Below are 21,485 nucleotides of genomic sequence, written 5' to 3' on the forward strand. Positions count from 1 at the left end.
GGGTTGGCAGACCGACCTCCTGAGGGCACTGAGGAGAGACTGGCACCATGTAATGCGGTGTACACCGCTCTTCCCCAGAGGGAGCTGGCCCTCAAAAAGTCCTAGACCTTAGGCATCAGGACATTTACGACAAAGACTATCCAGCGAGAATGACAGTTCGCAGACCCGCCTTCTGCTAGAAGCCTTCAGCCTGGGAGCGCCACTCTGACTCTAGACTCTGCAGAGTATGAGAAGTGAGGCCCCCAGAATGAGGGGCTGGAACACGGTAGGTTGGGACTGCTCCGCCCCGCAGCCCCTGCTGACCGCCTCAACCTCCTCAGAGGAAGAGAGGTTAACGCGTGCTCTCACTCGAGAAATTTATATCCCAAGATCCCCTGAATATATAACTTCTCATAGTCAGACAAATACTTCATTTTATTCCTCAGAATTAGTCAGACAAATACTTAATTTTATTCCTCAGAATTAAATGCAATCAAACAACCAGACGAGTAAATACGGTCTGGTGTAGTAATATTCACATCAAAAACCGAAATGATGTAATATATAATATATCATTTCATATACAGTATGCGTTGCCTCGGCAGCGCGCGAGCTGCTCAGTCACACAAACAACATCAATCTCCTCAGAGAAAGAGCGTTCCCCAAGCGTTTTCTGACGCAGCTAGAGTTCCTGAAGAGGAACCTAATATTCAAGGGCATTCAGCTCTCGCTGCAGCTGAATAAAACGCAGATAGAGACTCTTAACTGATTACAAATGAAGAAAATAAACATACAATTGCAACAATATATGGTTTATCCATGTTCGTCCATCTATCTGGGTTATTTTATAAGAATCAAGTATATTTATAATGCAATGCTAATCAACATAGCCTTTATCACTGCATAGAATACCATAAAATAATGTTTTCTACCTCATTCTCTGATATGAAAATACCTCGAAACACAAAAAGTCATTTAAAACACTTGACTAATGTTATGAAGCGAATTTGGAATGAAACCACATCATTAAATATTCTGTGTTGGACAACAGGTTTGTAAACGGGCTCACACACATTGCAAAACTGTATCGCACACATGTTACTGTGGTAAATTTATTCACCACACAGACTGTTTTTTTCTTAGTATGTGCAACATATATGTCACACTGTACAGCCCGGCTGAATATAAGCAAACAAAAAATCCTAGAGACCTTCAATATGTTACTCATCAACTCACCTGAGATTCTCCAGTTTACAGTTCTCTTTCAGTCCATCAGAGAGCAGCTTCACTCCTGAATCCTGCAGATTATTATTGCTCAGGTCAAGATCTTTCAGACTGCTGGAGTCCAAACGGAGAACTGAAGCCAGAGCTGAACAGCTTTTCACTGTTAGATCACACTTACTGAGCCTGAAAATAAACAGCTTGTCAATATGTATAGATTCTAAAATGTAGAAAATGTACAATACATGCTCCTGAAGGGCCCCCCAAAAAAGTCATTCAGTCTGTACCACAATTAACACATACTAATATGACCTATGTTACCAACTGGTGTTAATTTCAAAAAAAAAAATTGCGACCACTTGTGTTCAGATTTTGTTGAGACACTCCCCAGTTATCTATCTCCAGGAACAGGGTTGGGAAACACTGCTCTACATGACTTTCACAGGAGCATTCGTTATTAGACTTTACATGAACTTAATTGACAGTATTTTAATACATTATATTAACACATCTGGTAAAGAATATGTAAAACAAATCACACTTTTTGTCTGTGGTCTTACAACATACCTCAGTGTCTCTAATTTACAATTTATACTTTTCAGTCCAATGCAGAGTTTCTTCACTCCTGAATCCTGCAGGTTATTATTGTTCATATTGAGCTCTTTCAGATTGGAGTCTGATACAAGAACTGGAGCCAGAGCTGAACAGCTTCTGTCTGTTAAGTCACAATCATTTAACCTACAACAGGAAAATACCAACAAACAAACTGAAATTCAATACATACAATATATTTGCTAAATACAAATATTAATCATTCACATTTGCATTGTTACGTCATGTCCATAAACAGAAATAAGAAGACCTGGCTACAACATGGCAAGTGTGTAGAGCATTTGTTGCTTGGTCTTTTAACAGTTACTTAGAAATTAAACATGTCTTCTCAATGGCTGCCTTTAATCAATGCAGTTCTAAATGGCAATTATTGTTAAGCTAGTTATCATTAGAGCATTTGTTTGCTTGATTTAGATAAGAACCAAGCTTTCATTTTTGTTGTTTTTTGTCAAGTTTTGCTATGGTCAGTGAGGTAAATTGCACTTATTTTCTGCTAGCTATTAAGAAAGAGCAATTCCACTCTGTCATCTGATCTGACTGAGCAAGCATTAGAGCTAACTGATACATAAAGGATATATTATGTATGTATATAGATATTAAAGATGCATTGTATAGATTCAGAACTAACTATAGGTGACTTAATGTACTTTTCAAATTAGTGCAAAAATGACTTACAGAGCTCTTTTGGAGGTTTTGACAACTTCCAAAAGTCTAAAGAAACACTCATCTGATTTCTTGAATTTCTGTAGATCAAACTCCTCCAGCTCTTCCTCTGACGTCAACAACACAAAGGCCACAGCAGACCACTGGGCAGGAGAAAGATCAGAAGATGAGAGACTTCCTTTGTTAAGTTGGCTTTGAATCTCTTTCACCAGAGTTTGGTCGTTCAGTTCATTCAGGCAATGAAACAGATTGATGGATCTCTCTGGAGATAGATTAGAGTCTAATTTCTGCTTGATGTACTGAACTATTTCCTTGCAGCTCTGGTCATTGCTGTCTTGCTGAGTTAACAGACCTCTTAAAAGTGGACGACTGGACTCAAGTGACAGACCGAGGAGGAATCGAAGAAAAAGGTCCAGGTGTCCACTGTCACTCTCAAGTGCCTTGTCCACTGCAGTCTTGAGCAAATCAGTCAAGGTTTCACTTTTGTTTTCCTGTTCTGTGGAGTCTTGATCAAAGACACTTTGGTTGTTGATGTCTAGAAACAAATGTGCATAAAGGGCTGCAATGAACTCTTGAATGCTCAAGTGAACAAAGCAGTACATGGTACCAAGAATGATCCCTGTATCCTCCTTAAAGATCTGGGTACACATGCCTGAATACACTGATGCTTTAGAGACATCAATACCACAGGCTTCCAGATCTGTGTCATAGAAGATTAGGTTGTTTCTTTCCAGCTGTTGAAATGCCAGTTTTCCCAGTGAAAGGATGGTATCTTTATCCCAGGAAACATCATACTTCCGTCTGCTCTGCTGGATCTGAAAGCGGAGAAAGTGTGTGTACATTTGTGTCAGAGTCTTGGGAGTGTCTTCAGCATTTGAAGCATCAACAATCTTGGCATTTTTCATATAATTTTTTCTTTTCATTTCCAAAATGCTCTGGAGAACAGTGGCTGAAATCCAGCAGAAGACTGGGATGTAGCACATGATAAAGAGACTCTTTGATTGTTTAACAAGATCAACAATTTTGTTGGCCTGATTCTCATCTGTGAATCTTTTTCTGAAGTACTCCTCCTTTTGTGCATCATTGAATCCTCGTATCTCTGTCAGCCGGTCGATACAGTCAGGAGGAATCTTACTGGCAGCTGCTGGTCTGGTGGTGATCCAGATGAGAGCAGAAGGAAGCAGATTTCCCTTGATGAGGTTTGTGAGGAGAACATCCAGAGAGGCTGGTGACGAGACATCACGCCATGTCTCATTACCCTCAAAGTTTAGAGGAAGACGGCATTCATCCAATCCATCAAGGATGAACAGGACTTTGAACTGATTCCTTCTTGTAAGATTCAGTCCTTTTGTCTCAGGGAAAAACTGACTTACAAGGCTCATCAAGCTTTGGTTTTCTTCCTCCTTTAAGTTCATCTCCCGGAAAGGAAGAGGAAATACAAAGCTGATATCCTGATTTTCTTTTTCTTCAGCCCAATCCACAACAAACTTTTGCACAGAGACTGATTTTCCGATGCCAGCAACTCCTTTTGTTAGTACAGTTCTGATCTCCTTGTCTTGTTCAGGTGCTTCAAACAAATTTGTGCATTCAACCTGTATCTCTTGTGATTCATGACGTCTGAAAGCAACCTCAATCTGTCTTACTTCATGTTCAGTATTGACCTGTTCACTACCACCCAGAGTGATATAAATATCTGTGTAGATGTTATTCAGAAGTGTAGAATCACCATGTTTTGCAATTCCTTCAAACACACATTGATACTTCCTCTTCAGGTTTGATTTCAACTGTCGCTGATGAATGAGGACGAGCTCATCTAAATACACAAAAAGGAGCAAAAGCACAAAGGTATGCACCTCTTTTAGAATGCATACAAGGCAATATGTCAGATTGTTATTTTATGAGCATCTTACCCTCTAGAGTATCTGCAAGTTTATCTTGCTTCATATCTCTTAGGAAGTAGAGTGTGATATCCAGAGCTGCTTCTTTGATACTGCACATGCCCTCATTGAAGTCTTGCACGAAGTACTGTGTGTTCTCTTTTTGTAATATTTTCTTCAACTTTTCCAACTCATTTTTCAGAAATACGATTATTTTGTTCTCAAGATCCTAAAAAAAACATACAAAAAAGCAGTAGAACAAATTAAACGTATGCTTAAAACATACATTTTACATCTAGAACGAACTGCAGTCAAGCAACAGTACATAAATCAATGAAGTTGTGCTAGTTATACATTTAACTACAAATTTACCAGAACATAAAATATGCAAAACGACTTCAATTTTTTTAATAAATAGCCTATTTTTTATTTGATACATTTGTGAGATTAAAAATGCAACATAACCTAACAAAAGAGATTACACTTCTCTGCTATACCATTATAATTTTGTGTGATTTTTGGTATAGTTCTAAAATGAAGGCTGTTCAAAAGTCAAGGAAGGCCTTAAAGTGAAAACACATGGAATCTAACAGAAGATCAGTTGTCTTTATCATTTGGGTCGAACCATCAATCAATCAAACCAGCATTTAATTCCTACCCAGCATTCATCAGTAAAGAAAAAGGGTTGAGGTGAAATGTAGTCACAGAATTATTTTCTAACAGTCTGTGAGATCAACAACAAGAGACACGTGAAATACCTTTTGGTAGATGATATTGTTTCCTCACTGAATTCTGGTGGTTCAAATATTATTGAATGGTCACTCTTCACAGACACAGAGCTGAATACATGTGAGCCTGATCTTACACTAATGACACAAAGAACAATGAGAAAAAAACACTTTACTAGGTTCTTCGGTCTCATATGAATACGTTCAGACCGAGGTCATTAAAGGTTCATGAAGCTCTCTATTTTAGCACCAGTGAGTTATCACAACAATTCTGAAAAATATGAAAGAAGTGGGTTATACAGTAAGCTGCAAAATGGAGGCAGGCAGAAACATTACAATCATTACATAGGAAAGCAATGTAACACTCTCAGAGTTTTGTTTTATTTTGTAATTTTTTATCACAGTTAACACAAATTCATAATGCAAAACACATAAAATACCTTTTAGTAGGCGATGATGGTGTTTTCTCACTGAAGTTGGGTATATCCTTTTTTGAATGGTCACTCTTCAGAGACGTAGAGCTGAACAAATGTGAGCCTGATCTTACACTAATGACAAAAAGAGCAGAAAGAGAAAGAAAACACTTTATTACAGGAGCTGCTTCAGTCTCATTTAAAGAGATTTAGTTTAATTAAATGCACTATAGCTGTGCATTTGTCCTTCTCATGAATGTATGTTCAGTTGCCTGATGTATTTTCCATGGTGAATTTATGTCCCCCAGTGGCTACCTGTGTAATTGTATTATTGGAAAGAAGCTCCAGATTTAATTCTATGATTTATTGTTTTATTAAGTTTTACATGCATGTACACCACAGTGGAGCTAATGTAACACTATAATGTAAAACACATGAAATACCTTTTGGTAGGTGATGATGGTGTTTTCTCACTGAATTTTGGTGGAAGATCATGTGAACAGTCACTCTTCACAGACACAGAGCTGAACACATGTGAGCCTGATCTTACGCTAATGACACAAAGAGCAGAGAGAGAAAAAATAGGAATCTCAATATGAAGAATTTTAGCACCACACTTAGAACGTTAACACAAACTATGTCCTGGTCTGAGACTTCATCCTAATAACTGATCAGGCCTGCAGCAATGAAATCATGGTTAAACTAACAGCCAAGTGGAGCACTGGTTCCTCACCCTTCACAATTTACACTTTCTTGTAAAACACCTGTGATTCTAAAACTTTGTGACAGTAAATCCATATGTGCATTAAATTAGTATCAACAAAAATACCATAAATAAATTAAAGCAACTAGTTATATCAGCAAAACTGACTTGAACTGTGTGCAGTGAATGAAAGGCTGAAAATGTTTACAGGCTAAGGAACAAGTTTTTTTTAGATTTCAACACTTTAAATTTTAAATGTATATTGTCTAGTTAGTATTTAGTCATTTGTAGTGTCTGCTAACTAAAATTATTCATTTGTTTTCCCAAAACATCAACAGTCATGGTAAAAGTGCAGGGGTACACTAATTATTATTACATAGTAAGTTAACTGTGACACACCCATAAAGCTCTGTTTGTCATACATACATTTTATTTCTTCAAAATAATAGTTTCATTTTTAACCCATAAGTACATACAAAACTTCTGGGCAATTTGCACAGTATTTCCAAATGTAACATACATCAAGTAATAAACAGTCTTTGTTGACAAGGTTTTGTTCTTCACAAGAAAGTCGTGTTTGAAATGATTAATTGAAGACAGAAAAAGTCTTACCTCTCTTCTTCTGGGAGACTCATCTTAGATGGACAGTCCTTTCTTCACTCTTCTGACATACTGCAGCAAAAATGCCAGTGAATACAGTAAAGCATTGATTTGTGAAGACAATCAGCCATTCAGTGTGATCTGGAGATGTCCCTCATGGATAACATGGCAGTAGAAAATACTTTCTATGCCACATGACCACAAAACAACAGCATAAAAAAAGAAATCTTTCAGAAATATATTCATCTTCAAAATGTGCAATTTGTTAAGTATTTTCATGGCAGCTTTGTATGTTCAGAGTAACAACCTCTGAAATAAGAACACGAGTTCTATGTTTGTCTGTAACATGTTCTGTCTCGTTTTTACAAACCATTAGAAAATTTTGAATTTACCTTGATGAATTTTCTTCACTCCATTAAGTCTCTCTGCTTTTTTATTACAAAATCCTTAATTACGTAATTCTTGGGAATGTCTAGAAAACTGAATCATTCACTCATGTATATTGAGTTTGACAGAAAGGCTGCCTGACAAAATAGCAACGTCCCAATTGAAGTCATTGAAGTCAAGCCATTGAAATTGCCATTGTACAATATAATAAAAGTATACTAGAATAATTTCTTTAGCATTGAGTCTTATGTGTTTGTAGGTAATACGCACAAACATTTTAAACATTTATAGCACACACAACATTTAAACATTTATACAAAAAACGTTTATAACGCACAGATTATATAGAATAATGTCTTTGACACTCCTGCACCAACAACTATTCTCTTGTCTCTTTTACATCCTGGCACTGCCCTATAGTCCAAATGTCAAGCTATGCCTGTGGCTATGGCAACAAATTCCTTCCGGACAGCCTCCACAAATACCAGAATATCATTATGTGTGTCAATGTATTCAACAGTGCTGATAATGTAACAACAGCCAATGTTAACTTTATTATAGGAAACACACACACACACACACACACACACAAAAAATATTATTTACCCCGTTTGTATCCGCAAGTCGTTCCTTACACATTTGTGCCGTGTTTACGTGATGATTGTCCAATGTCCGACGACTTGACACTTGGTAATGTATTTGCAGTACTGTACAGTGTTTTTCTTCATGAGACAGGAATAAAAGAATAGTTTATGGAGTTTGTTCACATAATTTCTGGCTGCATCATTTTCGTCTACAACATATCTGCAATATTGTAAATTACAATTTAATCAAACCCCCCAAATAACTAGTTAAAGTTAAAACTTACTTGCAATAATCTTGTTTAAAAAGTAATCCAGACTTCTGTGAAGCACTTATAATTTCTGATCGCTGTTGAGAAAAGCCTAGCTCTAGTATGAACAGGGATAACTGGGCGTTCGGGGTCATTAGGAGGAAAAAGGGAGTAACAAAGTGTCTGTTTGAGACATGGAAACACAATAGATCAGTTGATTACGAGGAAAAAAACAATCATAAACATCAGAACTAAAGACTTTGGACTTTCTGAAGTAACAGCAGCAGAACAGAGAAGCCACTCAACATATTCAATATCACGGTCTATTCTGAGTAGAGAATTACTTGACCCGTTTCATATATGCATCTTTTAATATTAAAATGAGTCATAATTGAGAATTATGTAAAATTGATAGATTAATACAGATTCATCCATTTATATAATTAATATAACATTTGGCCATTTAATAAAACTGTTGAGCTCAGTTTGATTAGCAACACTCAGTCCTGAGGAGAATCATTTGAGGCAGAATATTTCCCTTGTAATCTTCATGAACATGTTTAATGAAAACAGAGATTATAGTTAAGCATCATGAACACGCACAGAAACAATTAGAAACTTTAACAAAGTGAAATCAAAAATCACAACTTTACAATAAAACGATCAAAACGTTAAATCCAAATACCACTTATGCACACATTCTTATAATTGTTCATGCTTTGACCAAACACCACAATTAAATGATTAAAGTGCAAGGAATTATGGGTATTCCACTGAGCACACTAAATAATAGATACAACGTGAAGTTCAAAATTCTTAGCATTTAGTCCCCATAAAAATCCACTAAATGCTCAATCGTATGCAGATCTTGTACAAAATGTTTCAGGACAATGCTGCATCTGTGCATAAAGCTTAATGTAAATACTACATTTTAGTGTTTACATATAAATACATTCCATATCAATTAATATTCAATTTGAAAGCATTAGTATCCAGTTATGAATTACCTTGGCATACCAGCTAAAGAAATTCACCTTAACACTATAAATTCAACAAGGAGGATTGTTAATTAAATGAACATTATGTATTACTGCATTGTCAACACTGAATGTTGTCCTCAATCTCACCATTTTTTTATTGAAAAATGAAAAGTGTTAACATCCTACAGTCCACTACACGACAGATGAAGGCTTTATACTAAAGTGCCAGGCTCCTGCTGACTGGACGCATCTGTTCTCAGATCAACCTGTATATAAAACAAAATGACCATTTGTAATAACACTAAACCAACAGCTATAATTCAAGATCATGTAGTTTCATTAAAGCAAATTTGTCTCATTTGAAGGTCTAAACCTTCTGCAACCTGTATATATCAGTAATCATTTTAAAAAGTAATTAAAGCTTGTAAAATAGCCTCTACATTAGTTAAAGCAGGCCAAGTTCACTTCCATAATGAAAGTGTCCTGTTCATTAAACACCCTCATGTCACCCAAAACCTTCATGTCTTTCGTTCTTCAAATCGAAAAGATAAGGTTTTTGAGGAAAATGTTCCAGGATTTTTCTCCATATAGTGGGCTTCAATGGTGACAAATGGGTTGAAGGTCCAAATTGCCGTTTCAATACAGCTTCAAAGGGCTCTACATGATCCCAGCCGAGGAATAGGGGTCTTCGCTAGCGAAATGATCAGTCAGCTCGATTAATTGACAGCCCGGCCACCTCGGTCACTGTACCCCCTCACCTCTGGTGCAGTCTCCGTAGCGGGCGCCCTGATTTTAGTCGATGAGGCAAGGTACTGCTGAAACATAAAATAGACTACCCCCCAAAAATGAGGGAGTAGCCTAGTCTATTTTATGTTTCAGCTGTTTGATCGCGCCGGCGCCTCACGCGCACACTAAGCTACTGCATTCATTGGAAACAGCAGCCGTTCACCGTGACGTTCAGTGTGCAACCCGGTCCACTGTGGCATATTTTTGCTCATTATGATATTTTTCCGTCGTTACTGGAACGCGTGAACTACAAAGCCTATTTTACCTAATAAGGCTAATAGTTTAGCTTCAGCTACATCACGAATATGGACACATTTGGATTTGTGCCTGAGAGAAGTAAGTCCAAATTTACCTTACGTTTCTTTATAAAATTAATTTGTTTTGGCATGTTTATTGCGAAGCATATATTGTTATATACTGCAATTATATTTATCGATTAGAATTATATTTTTTTAAATTCTTATTCTGTTCTGATACGGTTAAATTTAAAGGATTTGTTGTAAAGTGAGGGGAACTAAATTATCCTAGTGTTCATAATGTTGGTACATTACAACGTTATTAGGCCTGCCGTTATTACTTCTGAAAATGCAACTTATACGAGATGTTTACATTAGTAGGCTATTCTTATGCTTGGCTTCACACAACAGAGTCTGGGCCAAATCTGGTTTACATTCACTTCTGGTCTTGATTGCAAATGTTTTTTTTTTTGTTTTTTTTATGTACGCTGGATAATTAAAAAGAAAATCAGGCGTGTGTATTTATAATATCAATTACTAGGCCTTCTTTTTTTCAGAAATGGAAGTAACTCAAAATGTTGTGTGTTTGTAATTTTTATATTTGTATCTATAGGCCTATACAGCAAAACTACAGAGCTTCCAGTAGGTTATGTTATGGAGATGTAAACACGGGAATCTCCGACCTCATGCAATCTGTGACGAACACCCACTTCATATATCAAACTAGGCTATATGTTATTAAATTGTACATAGGCTATATATCAGATTATTTTATTTACAAGTTTCATGTTTATTCCTTTTTTTCCCCCCGTTGCATCTGAAAATTACTTTCAGAAACATTTTTTTTTTCAAAGCACATCTCACCTCAGTGTCTTCAGTTGACAGTCTGGATTCTGTAGTAAATCATCGAGCTGCTTCACTCCTGATTGTCCAGGATCATTTCCTCTGAGATCCAGCTCTATCAGGTGTGAAGGGTTTGATCTCAGAGCTGAAGCCAGAGCTTTATAACCTTCTTCAGTGATACTGCAGTTAGAGTCTACAGAAGAGATCACAATCAAAAATGGATTAGTGAATATTGATACAAACAAAATTCCCAATGTTGGACACAGTAGATTTAGTGTCTTAAACATTAATGTCAACTCACTTGAGTTTCTCTAGTTTACGGTTCTCTTTCAGGCCACCAGAGAGCAGCATCACTCCTGAATCCTGTAGATTATTGTTGTTTAGGTCAAGATATTTCAGATTGTTGGAGTCTGAACTGAGAATTGAAGCCAGAGCTGGACAGCTTTCTTCTGTTACTGCACACTGGCGGAGCCTGAAAAAGTTCACATCCCTTTTCATTTGAGCCTTTCCACAAACATTTTACTACATAATAAATGTTTTACACAATATAGAAAAAACAGCGCAGATATATCAACAACTAGTAAATAAAAAAAATTTAATTGTAGGTATCATGATTTAAATTTGTTTTTGTAGGTTTCATGAATTTATTATGGTAAACTTCAACTCCCCTTATTCTTCAAACTAAATGAGATGCAAATTAAGCATATTCGTTTCTGAAACAAAGCCGATATAAAGACAAATGAATTATTAGTCAGCACAACTTCTATTAACTGATGGTACTGAAACCCATTATTTATACACACACTTTGTAAAGGATATCTAAAATCACACCTTTTGTCTTGTCACACAACTTACCTCAGTATCTCCAATTTACACTCTTCAGTCCACTGCTCTATAGGCCTATACAGCAAAACTACAGAGCTTCCAGTAGGTTATGTTATGGAGATGTAAACACGGGAATCTCCGACCTCATGCAATCTGTGACGAACACCCACACAACATTAAATTGTACATAGGCTATATATCAGATTATTTTATTTACAAGTTTCATGTTTATTCCTTTTTTTCCCCCCGTTGCATCTGAAAATTACTTTCAGAAACATTTTTTTTTTCAAAGCACATCTCACCTCAGTGTCTTCAGTTGACAGTCTGGATTCTGTAGTAAATCATCGAGCTGCTTCACTCCTGATTGTCCAGGATCATTTCCTCTGAGATCCAGCTCTATCAGGTGTGAAGGGTTTGATCTCAGAGCTGAAGCCAGAGCTTTATAACCTTCTTCAGTGATACTGCAGTTAGAGTCTACAGAAGAGATCACAATCAAAAATGGATTAGTGAATATTGATACAAACAAAATTCCCAATGTTGGACACAGTAGATTTAGTGTCTTAAACATTAATGTCAACTCACTTGAGTTTCTCTAGTTTACGGTTCTCTTTCAGGCCACCAGAGAGCAGCATCACTCCTGAATCCTGTAGATTATTGTTGTTTAGGTCAAGATATTTCAGATTGTTGGAGTCTGAACTGAGAATTGAAGCCAGAGCTGGACAGCTTTCTTCTGTTACTGCACACTGGCGGAGCCTGAAAAAGTTCACATCCCTTTTCATTTGAGCCTTTCCACAAACATTTTACTACATAATAAATGTTTTACACAATATAGAAAAAACAGCGCAGATATATCAACAACTAGTAAATAAAAAAAATTTAATTGTAGGTATCATGATTTAAATTTGTTTTTGTAGGTTTCATGAATTTATTATGGTAAACTTCAACTCCCCTTATTCTTCAAACTAAATGAGATGCAAATTAAGCATATTCGTTTCTGAAACAAAGCCGATATAAAGACAAATGAATTATTAGTCAGCACAACTTCTATTAACTGATGGTACTGAAACCCATTATTTATACACACACTTTGTAAAGGATATCTAAAATCACACCTTTTGTCTTGTCACACAACTTACCTCAGTATCTCCAATTTACACTCTTCAGTCCACTGCAGAGTAGCTTTACTCCTGAATCCTGCAGATTATTATTGTTCATATTCAGCTCTTCCAGACTGTTATCCGATTCAAGAGCTTTAGCCAGACTTGAACAGCTTTTGTCTGTTAAGTTACAATCATTTAACCTACAAGAAATAATTTAGAACACAAAGGTTAAAAAAAACTATGGATTTGCTAAATACAAAAAAAAAATAAAAATCAATGTATTAATTTTAGATGAGCAATAAATATACTTTAGCATGGTGGGCTACACTGACAATACAACTAATCTCATTGTAACGAATCAGTCCACTGAAGGCGAGCGTAGTGAAGAACCCATGTACAGTTTATTCACAGACGTGATCCAAACATCCAAACAATAAATGAAGACTAGAAACACAGACTTGACAAGGCACAAACAGACTAGACTCACCAACAGCGAGTTACAACTTCAATACACGACCAGGCACAATGGGAACATGATGGCTACTTAACTGGAGTGACAGACCAAGAAGGTAGCGAAGGAAAAGGTCCAGGTGTCCAGTTTCACTCTCGAGTGCCTTGTCCACTGCAGTCTTGAGCAAATCAATCATGGCTTCATTTTTGTTTTCCTGTTCTGTAGACTCATGATGATCAAACACACTTTTCTTGTTGATGTCTAGAAACAGATGTGCATAAAGGGCTGCAATAAACTCTTGAATGCACAAGTGAACAAAACAGAAAGTGGTACCAAGAATGATTCCTTTTTCCTCCTTAAACATCTGGGTACACATGCTTGAATACACTGATGCTTGGGAGGCATTAATACCACATGATTCCAGATCTTCATAAAAGAGCAGATTGTTTCTTTCCAGCTGATGAAATGCCAGTTTCCCCAGTGAAAGGATGGCATCTTTATCCCAGGAAACATCTGGTGTGTATGCTCCATCATATTTTCGTCTGCTCTGCTGGATCTGAAAGCGGAGAAAGTGTGTGTACATTTGTGTCAGAGTCTTGGGAATGTCTTCAGTGTTTGATATCTGCAGTGTTTTGGAGGCGTCATCAGCCTGACTGTTTTTCAGATCTTTATATCTTCTCTCTTCCAAAATGTTTTGGAGAACAGTGGCTGAAATCCAGCAGAAGACTGGGATGTAGCACATAATAAAAATACTCTTTGATTGTTTAACATTATCAATAATTTTGTTTGCCAGATCTGCATCTGTGAATCTTTTTCTGAAGTACTCCTTCTTTTGTGCATCATTGAATCCTTGTACTTCTGTCACGCGGTCAATGCATTCGGGAGGAATTTTAATGGCAGCTGCTGGTCTGGTGGTGGTCCAGATGAGAGCAGAAGGAAGCAGATTTCCCTTGATGAGGTTTGTGAGGAGAACATCCAGAGAGGCTGGTGACGATACATCACGGCATGTCTCATTACCCTCAAAGTTCAGAGGAAGACGACATTCGTCCAAACCATCAAGGATGAACAGTAATTTAAATGTATAATTTCTGGCAAGGTTCAATCCTTTTATCTCTGGGAAAAACTGACGTATAAGACATGTCAAGCTTTGTAATTCTTTCTCCTTTAGGTTCATTTCTCGAAATGCAAGAGGAAATATGAAAGTAATATCCTCATTTTCTTTACCGTCAGCCCAATCCAGAATAAACTTTTGCACAGAGATGGATTTTCCGATGCCAGCAACTCCTTTTGTCAGTACAGTTCTAATCTCCTTGTCTTGTTCAGGTGCTTCAAATACATTTTTGCATTCAACTGGAATCTCTTGTGATTCATGTTGCCTGTCAGCAGCCTGAACTTGTCTTACTTCATGTTGGATATGGACTTGTTTACTAAGACCCAAAGTCATATAGAGATCCGTGTAGATGTTCTTCAGAAACTTGGAGTCCCCATGCTTTGCAATTCCTTCAGATACAGATTGGTGCTTCTTCTTCTTTGATTTTAGTGGTCGCTGATGAATGAGGACCAGCTCATCTAATAAACAAACAAGAACAATAAACAGAAAGATATGCATCATTTTACATTTTATAAGTGACAATGAGCATCTGCAGCCTCAACTTGCTTCATATCTCTCAGGAAGAAGAGTGTCATATCAAGAGCTGCTTTGATATCATGCATTTCCTCTATAAAGTCCTCCACAAAGTACTGTGTTCTCTCTTTTTAATATTTTCTTAAACTTTTCCAGCTCATTCTTCAGAAATACAATTTTTTTTTTCTCAAGATCCTGAAAACAAAGCAAGAAAAAATAAGTCCTACCTATACATTTAAAACATGTTTAAAATATAAACAATTTATGTGAACTACAAATTACAGGCAAGCAATGCACTCATGAAGTTTCCCAGCACTGACAGTATAGACCATCAGCAAGGTAAAGTGGTGATGAATACAAACACACAAACAGAGATACCAAGAACCTGGTATGGATTAACTCCAATAATCAACATGATTTCTTGGTATCTCGGTAAATGTGCTTTTGTATTCTCTGCCATTAATTTGTCACACGGCTGAAACATGAGTACTATTTTATTTCTGAGTTGAGATTTCAAAAATGAGGGATTGTTAGAACATCAGTTAACCAGAGAAAAAAATCTATTTATATTAAGTAAAGTTTTAAAAAGTATTTAAAAATTAAAACTGGCAGAGAAGGTGAAACGTAAAGGACGACACATCATCAACGGTTTCATTGATTTCCGAAAGGCATTCGACTCCATCAAACAGGACGTCACTTGGACAACACTCAAGTCATATGGAGTCGGAGCAAAATCGACCAACATACTGCAGAACATCTGTGAAATCTTGCAGTCGGCCGTGCGAGTTGGCAGAGAAATGGGCGATTGGTTTAAAACAACGGTCGGAACAAGACAAGGGGATTCGATATCGCCAACTATATTCATCTCATACCTCGAGAGTGTAATGGACTCGGTAAGAGACAATGGCACTGGAATATCAGTCCATGGGTATAAGATCAACAACCTCAAATTTGCAAATGACATTGATCTACTGGAGGAGGATAGAGTTGAATTACAAGGAAATCTGGATCGAATCAATGAAGCAGGGGAGGCCGCAGGATTACAGATCAACATTGAAAAGACAATGACAATGGTGTTTGGACAAGAGGACATAGAAGACGAACTGGAGATCAGGGGCAGAAGTATTGAAAATGCCACAGAGTTCGTGTACCTGGGTAGTCTACTGACCTGGGACAACGACTACAACAAGATCAAGAGGAGAATAGCGAGGGCAACTGGAGTAATGGCAGGGTTCAAGATAATATGGAATAGCAAGCATATCAGCAAAGAGACCAAAATCAGCATAATCAGGACATGTGTGAAGAGTGTGTTGCTGTATGTTTGTGAGACATAGACATTGAGGAAGAAAGACAAAGATTTATTGCTGGCGTTTGAAATGAAGTACTACAGGAGAATCTTGCACATTCACTGGCATCAGAAAATCACAAAGGTGGAGGTGCGAAGACGAGTTGGAAACACAAGGAACATTGTACAACTCATCATGGAGAGGAAGCTCAGCCTGTTTGGAAATATCTGTAGGATGGAGGACAAGCGACTGGTGAAGTGTGTGGTGTTTGGGATCATGGATGGATGGACACGGAGAGGAAGACCGAGTAGGGAGTGGTTGGATGACATCAAAGAAAGGTGTCAGATGGACATCCACTCTCTCAGCAGGATGGCACAGAACCGTGAACAGTGGAAATGGAGTGTCAGACGGGCATTGGATACCAACAGGCATGAGCCCATGGAATGATGGATGGATGGACCATATAAATTATCCATATCAGCTAACTATATCCTGCATCCCTTCGTGGTCTCTAGCAAAGCTAATTTCCTACTTATGCCTTCTATAAAAGCTTACAAATGCTGATTGTTAGTTATGCACTGACTCAGTATGACTAAGTTACAAGGCTATTCCCTCCTTCTCACCCCATCAACAAACTGAATTTCTTCTGATGCTTTTGGTTTAATGACTTCACAGGGTTTCTGCAGATATAAACATGTTAAATTAAAGATTTTTGTAAGACCTTTTTAGTACCACCTTAAATGAAATTTAAGACCTAAACCCGTAATGGAAATACACATTATATTACATACATACAGTATATGTAATATTTGATGTGTTTAATGTAAAAAGAAAACAAAATATCATTGCTGTCATAAAGGATATTTATTACAATGATATACTGTTAACTTTTTATATCAGCAGACAATATTCTATACAAAATATCCCCACAAAAATACTGCATCACCGAGATGGTCCCACTTTATATTAAGTGTCCCTAATACCTGTGTACTTACCTAGTAACTAAATATGTATGTAGTATGTAACCACAGTGTAAGTACACATTGGTACATAGTATCTACAGCTGTAATATTTCTGTAACTACACACATGTAACAACCCTCAAGATGGTTTGTGTAAGACCATGTGGGAGGAGTTGGATCTCGAGTTGGAGTTGGTGCACCACTGTAATACCAGTGTACTTACATGGTAACTCCTCAGGAACTGTCCACTTAATATAAAGTGTAACATTCTGGACACCAACCACAATTTATATGTAAAGCCTAACTTACTGGCTGCTGCTGTGTAACATCAGAGTAATTACATGATAAATCTAGTATAAAGTGTAACATTTTCTTTACCAAAAAGTGTTGTTACCGATGTCCTGTTACACATTTGTACTTACACATACCATTCAGTGGGTTGTTACATATGTGTAGTTACACAAACATTAGAGCTGTAGATACTATGTACCAATATGTACTTACACTGTGGTTACATACTATGTACACATCTAGTTACTATGTAAGTAGGGATGCTCCGATCCGCCTTTTTCACCTCCGATACCGATTCCCGATACCTAGGGTTCGGTATTGGCCGATACCGATCCGATATAGTGACATTTTTTTCCCCCCATTTAAATAAATGTAGAATTTATATATCTCTGTGTGTGGAACTGATAATCATTCTTTCACAATCTACTAAATACAGACTTCATTATAAAGAAAAATTAACTATAAATATGAAAAAATATATGCATATTCATAATCTATGACAAAAATATATCATAAACTAGATTAGTGGATAATTCAGCAGCAAAAATTATTCTAGAAAAATCAGTGCACAATAATTTTAGAAATCCAAACATTTAGTGAAAAAAACAATATTTTATGTGGAACAAATAAAAGTGTTGCACTAAATATGGTAAAATGTTACACATTGCTATTTGTATTATAAAACCTATTAATGAAAAACATTCATGAATGTATTTATATATAAGTATACAATTAAAATACATTTCTTTTAAATGTATAGCATTTTTTTTAATAAGGCAACAACATATGATAGATTCGATAGGTAAATACAGTGATATATGATAGATTCGATAACAAATACAGTGCGGCACGAAGCGCTTACAATATGCGCATCCGGTGTGCAGAATGATGCTCTTGAAGCAACATGGAGTCACAGCACGCAGCGCTTTGCCTTAAAAAGTGCAAAGCACAAAGGGAAGAGAAATTGATGCGTAGTGTATTATATCTGTGCAACAGTTATTGAGCCTTTCTTTTAATAGTTTTAAATTTCAGTTACTGTGCGCGTTAAAACAATTTATAGTCTTTTCTACGCCCGTGTTTTGTTCTTACAGACACCCAGTAGCAAGTAACAAAACAACATTAAACTCTCTTGTCACTTCATAACGTTACGGTTGAACCACTGATGGCAGATGGACTATTCTGACAATGTCTTTCTTTTCTGGACAGTGCAAGTCAATGGGACATTCAACAAGGCTCCCGGTTTTCATCCAAAATATCTTAAATTGTGTTCCGAAGACAAACGAAACTTTTACGGGTTTGAAATGACATGGGGGTAAGTGATTAATGACAAAATTTTGCATTTTGGGGTGGAGTAACCCTTTAAGCTATGGTATGGCTTCAGAGGTAACACAATACTTATAATCTCGGATTTGGATCGGCCATCTCTGACCGATACCCGATCCGACAAAAATGGCAGTATCGGAGCCGATATCCGATATGAATATCAGATCGGCGCATCCCTATATGTAAGTACACAGGTATTAGGGACACTTAATATAAAGTGGGACCACATTTTTGGATATACAAATACGAAATGTTGGCGGGAAAATCCATATTTTTAAATGTACTGAATCACCAGTAGGTGGCGATAAGTCACTTAATGAGTGAGTCATTGAGTCAACGGATTCGTTCAAAACACTGAATCATTCAGTAACAAAACACAGCCGAGTGTTGCTTGGAGAATGTACTGATCTTTGTTTGGAACTATTTTCGTTGGTGAAATAGAACAAAACAGTAAATATCGTGTATAAAATGTAAATAACGTAATAACTAATTGACTACTTAACTACTTGTTTATCGAACTAAAGTCAATGTGACATTTGCAATCGTGAAATATTCAGCAAAATAGCCCCCTTGTCATGGTATGTCATTTAACCACATTTTATGAATAAACTGAGCATTTTGAATTTATACCTCAGTGTGTTTCTTCCGAGTTTCTTTATGTTTGTTGTTGCTCGTTTGTGGAGCAGTGAGCAGTACTTGCATTTGTGTAGACGTCTCTCACAAAGAGACAGGCAGCGTGAGCCTCAACAGCATTTTAAACTAGCTAAAAGGCTGGTCAGCTAGCTGTAGCTCGAACTATAGGCCTATTATTATTGAGAACATTATAACAAAGAAGGTAGTTCGACCTGTATTCTGCTACTGCAATTCTCTCTGATGATGCAGTAACTACCGCGAGGAAAGAAAAAAAAACTTTGGTCTGTCCATTGATTGTAAAATGTCACTGGGTCCGACAGACTGAAAAATATATTTTAGCGTTAATGTGACCAAAAATATTTAAGACCCACTGAATCTGAATTTAAGACATTTTAAGACTTTTTAAGGCCTTTTATTAGAAAAACGTTATTTAAGACATTAAGATTTTTTTAAGGACCCGTGGACACCCTGCTTCAGAAATTAATGATCTCAGTCAAATTTCTTGGTGACAAATCAAATAAATTGTGAAACCAAACACTTGGACGAATATTTCACACACCAGATGTGACTCATAGTTGACTGCAAACGATATGATGAATATTCTTTTTTTTTTGTAAATACATCATTCAGTTTATGGCCAACAATTAGAAAAACATAAAATACCTTTTGGAAGATGATGGTGTTTTCTCACTAAAGTATGGTCCATCACCTTTTGAATGGTCACTCTTCATAGACAGAGCTGGATACACATGATCCTGATCTTTTACTGACAAGAACAGAGAGACAATATTATTTAGGGGTGTCCCCGACTAAGGATTTACATAGTCGAATTGGAATTTTCATAGTCGAATTGGAATTTTTGAATCATGCCAACAGTCGACTGATAGTCAAATCCTATGTTTTGGGGGCGGGGCAAAATACATTACCAAAAATCAAGTCAGACATTCGACAGTCATAATTACTGACGTTATTATGACACTGTCATGAATCCGGTCTATGAACTTTCAGTTTCTTAAGGTTCAAGATCATGTTATCTGCATCTCCTGCACTCCATCAACCCACTCCCATAATAGCTGTCATTACTCAAATTAATGCACGACTCTATATTATCTGTATATCATGTGTGTAAGACTCGAATACAAAAATAACTACAATACAATACAACTACAGACATGGCTGTGTCTGTAGTATTAAAGACTACACAACATCATTATATTATCTTTAAATTAATTTTTTAATTATTATTTTAAATTATTGTCCCTGGATCAGTAGGATACTCTTGTAATAAAGTAGTGGTGGTAGCGGACAGATTTTAAGAATCAATTCTGCTTAAAACATATGCAATCTAATCCTGTTTACATGAAATAAGCCTGCAAGCAGGTTTAAGTTTACGGACCTGTTGCTATGGCAGCAACTCCAGGATGAGCTTCGAAGAACCAAACAATCCAAGATCATGCCAAATCGTCAACAATCAAATCCAGCTAACTGAGTTAGCGACGTACGAAGAATGGGCCCCAAAGCTTGTCGCAATTGTTTTTCAGTGGCTCTGGCTTTAACTGAAGCGCTACATTTTACGATTTATGCCACATTAAAGGTATAGTTCACCCAAAAATGAAAATTTGATGTGTATCTGCTTACCCCCAGGACATCCAAGATTTAGGTGACTTTGTTTCTTCAGTAGAACACAAACAAAGTTGTTTAACTCAAACCGTTGCAGTCTGTCAGTCTTATAATGGAAGTGAATGGGAATCACCGCTTTGAGAGTAAAAAAAGAGAGAGAAAAAAACATACTCAAACAAAACCAAATTAAAAAAAGAGAGAGAAAAAAACATACACAAACAAAACCAAATTAAACCCTGCGGCTCGTGATGATACATTGATGTGTAAAGACACGAAATGATCGGTCTGTGCAAGAAACTGAACAGTATTTATATCGTTTTTTACCTCTGAAGCACTGCACTGTCTTAACTGTCCTGAGCGCATTCTCGAAACAGCCGGCGCGTGATGCATCTTCATCTTCTTCTAATAACGTTTTATGGCGGATGGCAAACCAACTTCTGGTGCATTTACCGCCACCAACTGGACTGGAGTGTGGAGCACTAATAAGCAACTAATATATATATATACTGTA

General features: G+C 36.8%; 1 protein-coding gene, 1 long non-coding RNA gene and 1 pseudogene across 2 annotated transcripts in view; all 3 read right to left on the bottom strand.

Annotated features, from left to right (window-relative positions):
* Positions 1-6,845, bottom strand: part of LOC107563973 (protein NLRC5-like) — a 93,301-nt gene extending 86,456 nt beyond the window's left edge. Inside the window, 6 exon segments of the mRNA XM_016248938.1 lie at positions 1,768-1,938; positions 2,488-4,288; positions 4,386-4,626; positions 5,074-5,218; positions 5,937-6,044; positions 6,809-6,845. Coding sequence (XP_016104424.1) covers positions 1,768-1,938; positions 2,488-4,288; positions 4,386-4,626; positions 5,074-5,218; positions 5,937-6,044; positions 6,809-6,831 — 2,489 coding nt within the window. The 5' untranslated portion in view covers positions 6,832-6,845.
* A 5,757-nt stretch (positions 6,846-12,602) lies between these two features.
* LOC107563968 (uncharacterized) lies at positions 12,603-13,295 on the bottom strand. Its single transcript, XR_001606167.1, has 3 exons — positions 13,273-13,295; positions 12,822-12,962; positions 12,603-12,679 (listed from the first exon to the last, which is right to left on the bottom strand). It is a non-coding gene; the product is annotated as an uncharacterized lncRNA (long non-coding RNA).
* Positions 13,296-13,354: 59 nt separating this feature from the next.
* LOC107563975 (protein NLRC3-like) lies at positions 13,355-15,275 on the bottom strand (annotated as a pseudogene).
* Between the last annotated feature and the right edge of the window lie 6,210 nt (positions 15,276-21,485).

Source organism: Sinocyclocheilus grahami, unplaced genomic scaffold (assembly GCF_001515645.1).
Source record: "Sinocyclocheilus grahami isolate Dianchi unplaced genomic scaffold, SAMN03320097.WGS_v1.1 scaffold900.1, whole genome shotgun sequence".
In the NCBI taxonomy this organism is placed as follows: domain Eukaryota; kingdom Metazoa; phylum Chordata; class Actinopteri; order Cypriniformes; family Cyprinidae; genus Sinocyclocheilus; species Sinocyclocheilus grahami.